Source organism: Ammodytes marinus (genome assembly GCF_949987685.1).
Source record: "Ammodytes marinus genome assembly, chromosome: 1".
NCBI classification, from domain to species: domain Eukaryota; kingdom Metazoa; phylum Chordata; class Actinopteri; order Uranoscopiformes; family Ammodytidae; genus Ammodytes; species Ammodytes marinus.
In genome coordinates this window covers 35,724,197-35,738,763 of record NC_137230.1, presented here as the reverse complement: position 1 = coordinate 35,738,763, position 14,567 = coordinate 35,724,197, and the positions used below count along the sequence as shown (strand labels likewise).

Genomic DNA, 14,567 nt, shown 5'->3' with positions numbered 1-14,567 from the left:
GTGTATGTATTACCACCAGCTTTTACACAGTACGGACAGGTAGCAGTAGCGAATCATGAGTAGACATTCACCGATTTTCTCCCTAAAAATTATTTTGTCAAACAAGCGTTCTCCAGAATCGACAATATCTCCTCACAAATCCGCTACCTGTCTGTACTGTGTGTAAGCTGAAAAAAGTGTTAATACACAGCCTAGGCTCTGTAAGCGGGCATGTTGCTAGCTATGGTGCCCCCCCCCCTTTTTTTTTACCCACCAGATATGTTATGAGGGTAGATATTCACCGATTTAAAAAAAAAAAAAAAAAAAAAAAAAAAAAAAAAATCGCCAAACTAAAATTCTCCAGAATCACCGACTGCACCTTTAATGTTTTTTTCATCTCTGCGACTGGACTGTTGTGATGATGTCACTATGATGTCACTATGATGTCACGGTGATGTCAGAGCATGGTGGGAGGGGCCTAAGGTGTGACATCACAGCCCCTCAGCCTTCTCAGCCCTCTCAGCCGGCTAGTTTGCTGGCCACGAGCGACGGTTTCCTCTGGGGCAGGTCCTGTGGCGTGGGGATGTGGTCGCCCGTGCTGATCTCAGAGGCTTGTTTGTCCGCCTGCTGCTGTTGCTGTTGGTTGTTGGTCGTCGTGGGTAACGGCTTGTTCTTGATCTTCGCCTTGGCCATGTTGTAGTCGCCGGAGTCAAAGTACTTTTGCTGTGGAGAGGAGAAAGATTTAGTTAAGTATTTCTATTCAAGCGCGCCGCAATATTGCCATGATGTCACAGCCTGTCACAGCCTAGGATGGTAGAGTGCGCCCGGGAAAACAGCATGATAGATATAGATATAGATATAGATATATAGAGAGAGAGATATAGAGATATATATCTATAAAGCATTAATTATAGATACAGTCATAAACAATACATTACAAAGGGTTGAGAGGTTGCCCTAAAAGGAATACTTCACCCATACGGAACCGGCGTTCTATCATTATAAAATCGCTATTATAATATAATGAATGAGGTTTTTCTTCCCTCAGTCTTCCCTTGGCCCAGCTGTCCTGTTAATCCTGACCCTTACTGTGATGTCACAAGAAGGAAACTGTAGGGTTAGACAGTGAGACCATAAAACACTCTTTCTGCCTTTTCTCAGGCTAGGGTGAACCGATTTCTATTTTATTTATTTTTTGCATATTTATACTACATAGGATCTCAGAGTTCAATACACCTTCATATTTCCACCGGTGAAGTAGGTCTTTAAGTGAATATACTAAATGTTCTTTCAGACAGACAGACAGTATTGTCCCCTCACCCCTTTCTGCAGTCTCTTCCTGAGCAGACAGACAGACACAGACACACAGACAGACACACACACACACACACACAGACAGACAGACACATACACACAGACAGGCAGACAGACACACACACACACACACACAGACAGACAGACAGACAGACAGACAGACAGACAGACAGACAGACAGAGACAGACAGACAGACAGACAGACAGACAGACAGACAGACAGACAGTATTCCCCCCTCACCCCTTTCTGCAGTCTCTTCCGCAGCAGGTCTGACCCTCCCGGTTTGTTCCCCAGGTTTGGGTATCTGGTCTTCAGCTTCATCTCCTCTGATTTCTCTGGGCTGATCACCTTCTCCTGGAGCTCCTGCAGGACAACAAGCAATAGGGATTTATTTTCTATATCACAATATTATTTGTTGATGTTTTGGCTTTTTTTTCTCAAACAAACAGACACCTGCACCATCACAACAAAGACACAAACCACTATATTAAATGACTGCTTTCGTCCAGTGAAAAAGTAAGAAGATCTGCTTAAATCTGCAGTGTGTAGAATTTTGGGTTTTATTTCCTAGCAGATTTTGTAGAAAGTAATTATATTATCCATAAGTACATTTAATTTACTGCATAATAGCTGAATTTTTTTTTTTTTATTATTATTTTTTTTACTTAGAAAGGGTCTCATATATGTCCATATTTCTCCATATTTTGGACCAAGGCCTTGTCACCGCCATTTTGGAAGTGTCATCAGGTGCATTGTTTAGAATTTAGAATTGTTCTTGTCCTTGAAGGCCATTGTAGCTTCTGTTATTATTCGAAAGGGTTGGGGTTACCCAGGGAGCGTTGCATTCTAGAACTTTGTAGAACTTTCTTGATGATGTCATATTACACACTGCACCTTTAACTGTTGCTTTTTATTAACATGATAGACCATCATCAATATCATTAACGGAGATGAGAATAAAATTTGCAACACCAGAAAAAAAAAATACTCATAAAATCCTGCTTCTCCTGTCATTTATAAGACCTTCAGAAAGATTACTTTAAGGCATTTTAATACCAGCTAATCCTTTGTTTTTACATGAAATAATTCCAGGCCTTTTAAAGGTGCAGTGTGTAATATGACATCATCAAGTAAGTTCTACAAAGTTCTAGAATGCAACGCTCCCTGGGTAACCCCACCCCTTTCGAATAATAACAGAAGCTACAGTGGCCTTCAAGGACAAGAACAATTCTAAATTTTAAACAATGCACCTGATGACATTCCAACTATGACACTTTCAAGATGGCGGCACTAGGCCTTGGTCCAAAATATGCAGAAATATGGACATACATGAGAGCCTTTCTAAGGGAAAAAATAATTATTAAAAAAAAAAATTTCAGCTATTATGCACTAAATTAAATGTACTTATGGGTATTATAATTACTTTCTACAAAATCTGCTAGGAAATAAAACCCAAAATTCTACACACTGCAGCTTTAAGACTCTTTAACGACCTTGTGTTATCAGGATATGCTGAAGATATTAACATGAGGCCTCTTTATGAATAACAAGTGTAGCATTACAAACCGAAGGCTCCTATTCACTGTTTAACATTAGAATGATCATATTTCCAAACGCTGGCTAATAGAAACCTGTAATAAAGTGTAAGTGTAAGTGTGTGTGTGTGTGTGTGTATGTGTGTGTGCTTTCTATGTGTGTGTGTGTGTTAGTTTCAGTTTATTTCGATCAAAACATATTCACAACATCACTTACATAAGTTAAAAAATAAAATAATAAAAAACACACAAAGTTGTCATCGTAATTTATATATTAATTTCTTATAAATAGTATAATAGTAGTGTGTGTGTGTGTGTGTGTGTGTGTGTGTGTGTGTGTGTCTGTAACATTAAGTACTATCTTAGCTGTTCTGAGCACAGTTTGTATCAAAATAAATCAGTTTTTCTCCTGTACCCTGGAATAGACTTTTCTTTCACTGAGATTGACTGAAAATTACACATGTGATGTGTACGCTCACTGTTCATGTGCTAAGGTCTATATCTAAATAGCTTGTGTAGCCTACAACTGCAACACTACATTAACATTGTATTTAGCTGACACTTTTACCCAAAGCGAGATCCAATAAACAGGCTGCAACTCTCAGTTCTTTTAAATCGAGTCTGAAGACTTTTTTGTTTCCATTTTAACCTGCAATTTTCATTTTATTTGCTTCTTTTATTCGCTTTTAAATGTTTTATAATGTGTTTTATGTATTCTAATCTTGCGCCTGTAAAGCACTTTGAGTGGCCTCGTGTCTGAATTGTGCTATAGAAATAAACTTGCCTTGCCTTACTAAAACCATGAAGACAGGTACACACCCAGAACAGAGATAGTCATGTAAGTAGCCTACATTAGCTTCAATTATTAACCCTACAAAGTGCTACAGTAGCCTACATATAAGTGTGACATGTAGGGGGCGTGCATTTATTTTTAATCACTATATTAGCCAAGGTACAAGATGTACAGTACAGTAGCCAACAAGGACTCCGTTTATGCATTTTATTTGTCCATGTATCCATGTCTGCGGTTGCTAGCCTGGCTTGTCTAATGTTAGCAACGTGTGTCTGTACTGCCAAGTTGTCTGACACATCTGACATGTGCATAAAAGCATTAATAAACACACACAGATGTCAACATTAGCTGGTTTTTAAACATAGTAGCCACTGCATAGAGCATTACTGAGTCTGGGTTGAGCCCGTTACAAAAACACCGGTTGGGATTATACGATAGCAAAATAACCGTCAGTTTGCTGTACAGTTAGCTAGGTTACGTTCGTTAGCATGACCCGCACGCATACATAACTGCGGCATCTAAAGATATATATGGTGTGTGTGTGTGTGTGTGTGTGTGTGTGTGTGTGTGTGTGTGTGTGTGTGTGTGTGTGTGTGTGTGTGTGACTCAACTCTACAGCAATATGTTGAGCGGTTGAGCTAAGCTAACGCTAGCAGCTGCGGCCAACTGTTACCGAACTGCCAGTGTGTGGGAACGTCAATGACAGTTAGCTGCTAACATTAGCATAAGCCTGACAACCCCAAGCTCTATTAGCAACAACGGGACAACAGCAGGCCTAGCTAACAAGTAGCACAATGCTGTTACACAAGTTTTACACATACTATTAATCATTCTAAGCATACTTGGGTGGCTTGCTTTGGTTAATGTGTCAACTCAACAATAAAAACACCGCAGGGCGAAGAGAAGCTAACCTAAGCTAAGTAGCGCTAGCCGCAACAAAAACATAAATAAAGAAAGTCAACGGTTTTGCAGTTAATTCAATGCGCGCGCACCTTCTCGTCAACGGGCGTCTCCTCCGCCGTCTGTGTATCTTCGTTATCCCCCGACATTTTCTTTAAATATGGTGATTTTAGGTGTTCGAAATGGTCCACTAGTTAATCCTTGTAGTCCGACTTTTCGTTCCCATACACTGCCAGCCAGTCGAGCTAGAGAAATCAAATACTACGTCACATGCGGAGACTCCACCATGCGCGCTCACGGTCCAGTCCTGGGCACTCCCGCCGTGAACGCGCGTTGGGGGATTTACATTGCGTAACAAATAACAAACCGATCAGCTGTTTTGGGAGCCGTTAGAGCCATGTGCAGCGAAATCCAAGAGTTTAGGAGATTAATCCCCCAAATCTGGCTCAAAATGAATGTTCTCTGGAAATGCGTTTTTTTCTGAATGCAGAGGGTATTATTGAAGGCCTAGATACTTAACCCTACAAAGCCTACTGAGTCAACAGTAACAGTAACGTTGTTTTGAAAATATGTGTATATATGTGCTAGTATACCTGAACGTACCAGGCAGTACAACTGATTGCCAACATAAAATGTTGTGTAGGCTATATAAATAACACAACATTACAGATCTACATTGTCATTAAAATACAATTTACATTACGCATGCAGTTTCTTGCTATGCACTGAGAAGCAACCTCTGCTTCATTTGTATGAAATACAAATAAATAAAAAACAATGTACTAAATATCCGGCCTGAATGTCAGTATTCATCTCAAATGTGTGTATTTATGGTTGTAGCCAAAATCAGGAGTAATCTTGATGTATTTTTCATGTATTTTGTGGAAAGTAATTATAATATCCATATGTACATTTAATTTAGTGCATAATAGCTGAATTTTTTAGAATTAATATTTTTTCCCTTAGAAAGGGTCTCATATATGTCCATATTTCTGCATATTTTGGACCAAGGCCAAGTGCCGCCATCTTGAAAGTGTCATAGTTGGAATGTCATCAGGTGCATTGTTTAAAATGTAGAATTGTTCTTGTCCTTGAATGCCACTGTAGCTTCTGTTATTATTCGAAAGGGGTGGGGTTACCCAGGGAGCGCTGCATTCTAGAACTTTGTAGAACTTTCTTGATGATGTCATATTACACACTGCACCTTTAAATGCCATTACTAATGTCTAATCTTGATGTATTTCATGCCCCTGTGAAGCACTTTGAATGGCCTTGTGTCTGAATTGTGCTATAGACATAAACTTGCCTTGCCTATCACATGCAAAAAAGCATTGCTGCCACATGCAAGGAGTTTTGAAATACCATTATCATCTCAATTCCTCGTTTGCACATTTATTCATTCTCTGATCTCAGATTCAGTGGAGAAGTGTTTACACAATATATATAATTTTTGAATGTTTGTGTGTGTGTGTTTGTGTGTGCGTGTGTGTGTGTGTTCATGTGAGTCGTGGTGGTACAAAATAAAGAAACAGACACACAAAGAGACCACACAGCATTCAGGAATTGCTTTAGAAGATATATAGATATATTTTTTTTTCTTTCTTCGGATTTCAGAATATTAATGTCAAAAATACATCCTATGATATACAGTCCGCACTACATCATCTTTATCATGACAGACGCCACAAGTAGGAGCTGAAAATATTAATTTAAATATTAAATAAAACGGATGGTTAAGTAAACTGTAGGTGAATGGTGAGAGAGAGAGGGAGAGAGGGAGGGAGAGGGAGAGAGTGAGGGAGAGAGAGGGAGAGAGGGAGAGAGAGAGAGAGGAAGAGAGAGAGAGGGAGAGAGAGAGGGAGGGAGAGAGAGAGGGAGAGAGGGAGGGAGATAGGGAGAGGGAGAGAGAGAGAGAGAGAGAGGTAGAGGGAGAGAGAGAGAGAGAGAGGTAGAGGGAGAGAGAGAGAGAGAGAGAGGGAGAGAGAGAGAGAGAGAGAGAGAGAGAGGTAGAGGGAGAGAGAGAGAGAGAGGGAGAGAGAGAGAGAGGGAGAGAGAGGGAGAGAGAGAGAGAGGGAGAGAGAGAGAGAGAGGGAGAGAGAGAGAGGTAGAGAGAGAGAACACTAAGCTAGGTTACTCTTCCTATTGCAAACACTTACAACGAAGTGCTTTTTATTCTCTTAAACAGTACAAAAGTATTAGAATATTTTTTACTATTTTTTTTCATTTTCCAGTTATTATGAGTGACAACATGTTCCACAGTGCATTTCTGATGCGTTCAGTTGAATCGAGCTTGATTGCTTGTTTGAAAAAAAGTGATTTTTTTTTTCAACATTTTTGGACGATTTGATGGGTCAAAGATAACACACACACACATTTGAATTATTTTAAACCTTCAAGGGATCTTACAAAGGTGTAGTTTGTGATTCTGGAGAACGCGTGTTGTTTACATACCAGTTTACAGAGCCTAGGCTGTGTATTACTATCAACACTGGATTTTTTTTTCAGCGCACACACACACAGTATGGAAAAAGGTAGCGGATCATGAGGAGATATTCACTGATTTTTTTTTTTTTTTACTAAAAGTGGTTTTGACAACAAGCGTTTTCCAGAATCACTGACTCCCACCTTTTAAAACAAACGATTTAACAAATAATTAAAAAAAAAAAAATAGGGCATTGTATTGCTTTGAAAAAAAAAAAAAAAAAATTAAATTGCACACTAGTTTATTTGGCCAAGTGGAGGTCTGATTAACATTTTGGATTTGTAGTAAACAGAGTAAAGTGTCCTAAACTGAGTCTAAACAATGAAGGGTCTCTATTCTCCGGCCAGACGCGGGAGAGGAGAGGAGAGGACACGCACGCACGCACGCACGCACGCACGCACGCACGCACGCACGCACGCACGCGACCCAAGCTAAGTGATCTTTAAAAGGTGCAGTCAGTGATTCTGGAGAACGCTTGTTTGTCAAAATCAGTGAATATCTCCTCATAATCCACTACCTGTCTGTATTGTGTGTACACTGCAACAAAAAAAAGCCAGTGTTAATACATAGCCTAGGCTCTGTAAACAGGCATGTAAACAAACTGTTAATCGGACCAACCAATTATAGCTAGCAACGATTCTATTGATATAGGCTAAGCTACTGTTGTTGGCTTGTATTTAGCTTCAACACTTAGCAATAAGCCTACAGATAGCATTGTTACTAGCTACAGTGGATCCAGCCATGCAACTTTGCTTAGGGGCCACTCACACTAGGGCCGCGGCCCCGTGCCAAAGCTCATTAGCATACTAAAGTCTAGAACGTTTGGCTAGTGTGACCACGCCATCCGTATTCCAGCACGGAACAGCCCCTTGGCCACGGCACACCTGGGAGAGGTGTGCCGTGGCCAAAGTACAGATGCTAATGAGATGACACGCGCACAAGCAAGCGCACAGGCGGCGTTCCTGACGTGAATTTATTAAGGATGCATTGTCCGTTAACGTCCGCTGCCTTACTAGTCGGCACCAGAATTGCCCACCACTTGGACTTGTAGCTATAATGTGTGAGAATTAACGTGTGTGTAAGCCTAGGTGTGGGCTAATAAAAGAGGGAGAGAGCTAATTAGGTCGGCTCAGAAAGCACAGCAAAAAGGTTTTCGTGTTTACTCACGTTCGTCAGATGATTTTTTTTCTTTTTCCTCCCGTCAGCTGTCATAACTGCATTTACGCATGGCGGTGGAGACGCACCCAAAACAACACACCGCAGCCCGGTGATAAGGAAACAGTAGCCTACACTAAGGTTTAACAAGAAACTTTATAAAGACACTTAAAAAAACGATCTCTGCCCATACAAAAAGTTCTGACTTGGATTTGATGGAGCGATCGATGTGTACAAAACCATCCGGATACATATGGTCTGATGACGGGCCGTTATATTAATAATAAACAGCGTGCTGCACAAATATGAGACTGTTCACCGCGACCTATTACGTCAAGACTACATTTAAAAAAAAACAATAGCTTAAGGATTCTCGTTGCTCTAATGTGGAAGTGGAATATTTGATGCAAATTTGGCCGGATGAAAATATTCACAAACAGTCGTATAGCCTACAAGTAGACTAAGCTCCAAATCCTAAACGTGCACGGTGACGTAGGCAAGGTGCAAGTGTGCCCAGGCCACGAGCAGTGTGAGCACGGGCCTGCGGGGGGAGTGGGGAGGGGGGGGGAATCGTGCTGAATCGTGCTGAGCACGGAACAGGCAAACGGCACTAGTGTGAGTGCGCCCTTATACTGTATGTACCTGTTTACAGAGCCTAGGCTGAGTATTAACACACACACAAAAGAAAAATCTGGCACACACACATGTATGGACATGTAGTGCATTGTTAGGAGATATTCACTGATTTTGACAAAGTGATTTTGACAACAAGCGTTCTCCAGAATCACTGACTTCACTTTTAACACAGAACCAAAGTTTCATTTCTGACCGGTCTCCTTTTCTCAGATGAATCTTGAGATCGTAGAGTGTGTGTGTGTGTGTGTGTGTGTGTGGGGGTTTTAGAGTGTGTGTGTGTGTGTGTGGGTTTTAGATTGTATGTGTGTGTGTGTGTGTGTGTACGTGTGTGTGTGTGTGTGTGTCTCTCTCTCTCTCTCTCTCTCTCTGTGTCCAGTTGAGTCCTGTTGACGGTTGTCCATAATAATAATAATCTTCTTTTTCAGAGTCTTTTCAAGTCTATTCAAGTCTTTAGAGTCTGTTCGCTGGCATCAAGGTGTGATTGAAGCTTGGGGGTAGTGTGTGTGAGTGTGTGTGTGTCTGTATAGAGTGTGAGTGTGTGTGTGTCTGTCTGTATAGAGTGTGTGTGTGCGAGTGTGTGTGTGTGTGTGTGTCTCATGCTGGGTCCATTGGTGTCTCAGTGAAAGACTGTAGTTCGTAGGCGGCTCCACTGTGTGTGTGTGTGTGTGTGTGTGTGTGTGTGTGTGTGTGTGTGTGTGTGTGTGTGTGTGTGTGTGTGTGTGTGTGTGTGTGTGTCTGTCTGTCTGTCTGTCTGTCTCTCTCTCTGTCTGTCTGTCTAGTGTGTGTGTGTCTGTCTCTCTGTCTGTGTGTGTGTGTGTCTCATGCTGGGTCCATGGGTGTCTCAGTGAATGACTGCAGTTCGTAGGCCGCTCCACAGTGTGTGTGTGTGTGTGTGTGTCTGTCTGTATAGAGTGTGTGTCTCTCTCTCTCTCTCTCACTGTGTGTGTGTGTGTGTGTGTGTGTGTCTGTATAGTGTGTGTGTGTGTCTCTGTGTCATGCTGGGTCCATGGGCGTCTCAGTGAATGACTGCAGCTCGTAGGCCGCTCCACTGTCCACCTCCATAGACTTCCTGGAAAACAGCAGGCGGATGTCTCGATGGAGGTAGAGCTTACCCGACTTCGAGCTATGGAACCTGGGGTGGGAATTTAGGAGAAAGACGTGACAATGGTTAGGTTTGGGGGAGCTCCGGTGGCGTAGTGGATAGAGCGCGTACCATATTGGCTCCGGCCTTCGTTGCAGTGATCGCGGGTTCAAATCCGACCCGTGGACCTTTACTGCATGCTCTCTCTCTCTCTCTCCCTCTCTCTCTCTCTCTCTCTCTCTCTCTCTGTCTCCCCATTTCAACTCTGTACTGTCTAATAAAGCTCGAAAATGCCAAAAAATAACCTTGAAAAAAAAAAAAAAAATAATAACTGACTCCACCTTTAAGTGTAGAAGTGTAACAAATAGAATGTGCACTGCAGTAATGAAGACTAATCGTGGACAATTTCTAATCGTTAACTAGAATACCTCATCCTCTTCATAACACACACACACACACCCCTACAGCAAATTCAGTTTATTTTGCCCACTTAGGGACATAATAGCAGCCCACATACCTTAGATGTACGAGGTAGCGTAGTGTGTGTGTCTGGGGGCGTTTGTGTGTGTGTGTGTTTGCAGCGTAAGTACCTCAGATGTATGAGGTAGTGTAGTGTGTGTGTATGTGTGTGTGTGTGTGTGTGTGTGTGTGTGTCTGTAGCGTACGTACCTCAGATGTACGAGGTAGCGTAGTGTGCGTGTGTGTGTGTGTGTGTGTGTGTGTGTGTGTCTGTAGCGTACGTACCTCAGATGTACGAGGTAGCGTAGTGTGCGTGTGTGTGTGCAGTAGCGTAGTGTGCGTGCGTGCAGTAGCGTAGTGTGTGTGTCTGTGTGCGTGTGCGTGTGTGCGTGTGTGTGAGTGCAGCCCACGTACCTCAGATGTACGAGGTAGCGTAGTGTGCGTGTGTGTCCCGGGGCGTTGGCCTTGCGGCTGCTGTGGGCGTGTGTGTCTCGGCGCGCGGGCACAGAGAAGGTTCTCTGGCGCAGGAACGTGTGCTGGCCGGACGGCATGGCCCGGAGGTCGTAGGTCACAACAAACATCTTCACCACAGTCTGGTTAGGGTTGAATAAGGTCTGGGGGGGGGGGGGACAGGGAGAGATAACATGGGTTAGGGTCAGGACAAGAAAGAAAGACAGAAAGACAGACAGACAGACAGACAGAGAGAGACAGACAGAGACAGACAGACAGACAGACAGACAGATAGACAGACAGATAGACAGACAGACAAACAGACAGACAGAGAGAGACACACCACACACAGGGTCGGGACAATAACATTATTTATTTTTACCTCGTAGTATTTCATGAACTGACCATCAAAATGTGCACTTTTTATGCATATAGTAATTTATGTTCAATGTGTGTAGGTGCATTGTGTCACAAGTGTGGTTTTTGTGATGAAGTAGCTTGCAGCCCAAGACACATTTCCTTATGTAATGTTATACTGTATTATCTCGTTATATTGTGATGTAGGAAAATGTCTTTCTATTTCAAGTACAGGCACGATAGAAAAAATATGCCCTTGCAGGTTTGTTAAATGATAATACATTCATTTTATACAGCGCTTATCTGAGCCCTCAAAGTGGCTTTACATGGCCAAAACAAACAATAGACTTATAAAGGCTTAGTGGTAACACTTTATATCACAAGGTACATGTTCACCATTAAAGGTGCAGTGTGTAATATGACATCATCAAGAAAGTTCTACAAAGTTCTAGAATGCAACGCTCCCTGGGTAACCCCAACCCTTTTGAATAATAACAGAAGCTACAGTGGCCTTCAAGGACAAGAACAATTCTAAATTTTAAACAATGCACCTGATGACATTCCAACTATGCCACTTTCAAGATGGCGGCACTAGGCCTTGGTCCAAAATATGCAGAAATATGGACATATATGAGACCCTTTCTAAGGGAAAAAAATAAAAATAAAAAATAAAAGTTCAGCTATTATGCACTAAATTAAATGTACTTATGGATATTATAATTACTTTCTACAAAATCTGCTAGGAAATAAAACCCAAAATTCTACACACTGCAGGTTTAACTAGTTGCTTATAATCATGCATGTAAGTAGCATATTGGCAATTAAATAGTCATTAAAAAGCACTTATTAAGACTAAAAACTGTTAAAAAACTGTGTTGATGCAATTCCCTGTACAGCCACTGGGTGTCTCCCTTTCCCATTGTAACTTGCTGTAATATAGCTCTTTGTTCTCAGCCATGTGTACAAGACCATGATGCTAGGATGCTAACTATCTTGTAGGGATAAATGTGTTTAGACCATTTCTACCATTACTAACTTGACAGGGGTAGGGGGGTGGACATGTGTGTGTCTGTCTGTCTGTCTGTCTGTCTGTCCATCCATCTATCTATCTCTCCGTCTGTCTGTCTGTCTGTCTGTCTGTCTGTCTGTCTATCTATCTATCTATCTATCTATCTATCTATCTATCTATCTATCTATCTATCTATCTATCTATCTATCTATCTATCTATCTATCCATCCATGTATGTTTAGTTTCCTCACCACTTGAATGGTTCCTGATGGTGGTACGCGGTAGCCCCGTTTCCCCAGAGACTCCAGGTTTATAACTCCCTGGAAATACAAATGACAAACAGACGCGTTACAATCTATAAACACACACTTGCAAAAGAGTCTTCGGTCTCAATGGTAAAAATGTAAATGTAGTGTACTATAGAGAAAAATACCTGCCAAAATATGATGTTTATTTTCCATCTCAGATAAAATTGATTTTGCTTTTAAGGTCAGAAAAAACCAGGGGTTATTGTTAAAACAGGAGCCTTTCTGAGAAATGTCCTGCCATTGTTTAAGTAATGTTTTTGTTTTGTTTTGTTTCTGTTTTGTCCTTGCCGTACACCATTGTTTGTTTGTAATGATTTTATTTGAACTGTGTGCTCCATGCCATGTGCTGTGGCCGTGAGCCGTAATAAATGAAATGAAATGAAATGAAATGGATTTACCTGTAGAAATAAAGGTTTAAAAAAAATAAAAATAAAAAGTACCGTGTTACAATGGTAGAAGTAAACAAAGCTTTTATACACAGGATCTCACACATTCATATGAGGACAGTTGTAGATAAGTCTAGCTGAATCAGTGAATTATGTTAAAGGAATACTTCACCCGTACGGAACCGGCGTTCTATCATTATAAAATCACTATTATAATATAATGAATGGGGTTTTTCTTCCCTCAGTCTTCCCTTGGCCCAGCTGTCCTGTTAATCCTAACACTACAGTTTTACCATGTGATGTCACACGGTACAAATATGAAGGTGTATTAAACTCTGAGATCCTTTGTAGTATAAGTGTGTAACAATTAAAAAAAATTGGTTCATCCTAGCCTGAGAAAAGGCAGAAAGAGAGAGTGTAGGGTTAGGATTAACAGGACAGCTGGGCCAAGGGAAGACTGAGGGAAGAAAAACCTCATTCATTATATTATAATAGCGATGTTATAATGATAGAACGCCGGTTTGGGTATGAGTGAAGTATTCCATTTTTTTAAGATATTTTTTTTGGCATTTTTTATGCTTTATTGATAGTGTAGAGACAGAGATGAAATGGGGCAGAGAAGGGAGTGACATGCAGAGAACGACTGCGGGCTGGAATCGAACCCGGGTCCGCTGCTGGCCGAGGCCCATGGGGGGGGGGACGCCCTACCAACTGAGCTAAGGGCGCCCCCTTGAAGTATTCCTTTAATGTGATCTTTACCATATATGGTGATGGCGCGTTGTCATCGGATACGCTGTAGAATGACACGTCGACGGGGAGAGTCATGTGACTGGGACAGAACGACCCGCTGGCTCCAACCTCCGCCGTGAAACCCTCCACCAGGCCCAACGGCTCCAAGCGGTAGTTCAAAACACACTCCTACGGGACAGAAACATACAATAGAGTGTTAATATACTCAGCCTAGGCTCTGTAAACGGGCATATAAACAATAATAAAGACATTAGTTCAATACACACTCCTATGGGACAGAAAGACAATCTCTGCCTTTAGTTTAAAAAAATACAGTGTTGGGGGCGCCCTTAGCTCAGCTGGTAGGGCGTCCCCCCCCCCCCCCCATGAGCCTCGGCCAGCAGCGGACCCGGGTTCGATTCCAGCCCGCGGTCGTTCTCTGCATGTCACTCCCCTCTCTGCCCCATTTCAACTCTGTCTCTACACTATCAATAAAGCATAAAAAATACCCCAAAAAATATCTTAAAAAAAAAAAAATAATAAAAAAAATACAGTGTTAATACTCAGCCTAGGCTCTGTAAACGGGCATATAAACCATAGTAAAGACGGTAGTTCAATACACACTCCTAGGGGACAGAAGCAACAGGTCTTCTTTTAGATAACGTACACATCAGAGACTATGGCTGTGTTGTAAAAGCCCTACTAACGTCCTCCCTCCTACATACTCAACATGTATATACTACATACTGTCTACTTAACCATAAAGCCCTACTAACGTCCTCCCTCCTACATACTCAACATGTATATACTACATACTGTCTACTTAACCATAAAGCCCTACTAACGTCCTCTCTCCTACATACTCAACATGTATATACTACATACTGTCTACTTAAAGGTGCAGTGTGTAATATGACATCATCAAGAAAGTTCTACAAAGTTCTAGAATGCAACGCTCCCTGGGTAACCCCAACCCTTTCGAATAATAACAGA

General features: G+C 41.7%; 2 protein-coding genes across 2 annotated transcripts in view; both read right to left on the bottom strand.

Moving 5' to 3' along the window:
- Positions 1–327: 327 nt before the first annotated feature.
- arpp19a (cAMP-regulated phosphoprotein 19a) lies at positions 328–4,754 on the bottom strand. The gene is made up of 3 exons (XM_080026662.1): positions 4,615–4,754; positions 1,535–1,657; positions 328–702 (listed from the first exon to the last, which is right to left on the bottom strand). Exons 1-3 carry the CDS (start codon positions 4,669–4,671, stop codon positions 499–501), a joined length of 384 nt encoding a protein of 127 aa, XP_079882788.1. The 5' UTR covers positions 4,672–4,754; the 3' UTR covers positions 328–498.
- A 2,952-nt stretch (positions 4,755–7,706) lies between these two features.
- Positions 7,707–14,567, bottom strand: part of atosa (atos homolog A) — a 64,558-nt gene continuing 57,697 nt past the window's right edge. Inside the window, exons 9-12 of the mRNA XM_080031639.1 lie at positions 13,605–13,763; positions 12,403–12,471; positions 10,750–10,949; positions 7,707–9,927 (exon numbers count right to left, since the gene is read on the bottom strand). Coding sequence (XP_079887765.1) covers positions 9,789–9,927; positions 10,750–10,949; positions 12,403–12,471; positions 13,605–13,763 — 567 coding nt within the window. The 3' untranslated portion in view covers positions 7,707–9,788. The remainder of the gene's footprint in view (positions 9,928–10,749; positions 10,950–12,402; positions 12,472–13,604; positions 13,764–14,567) is intronic.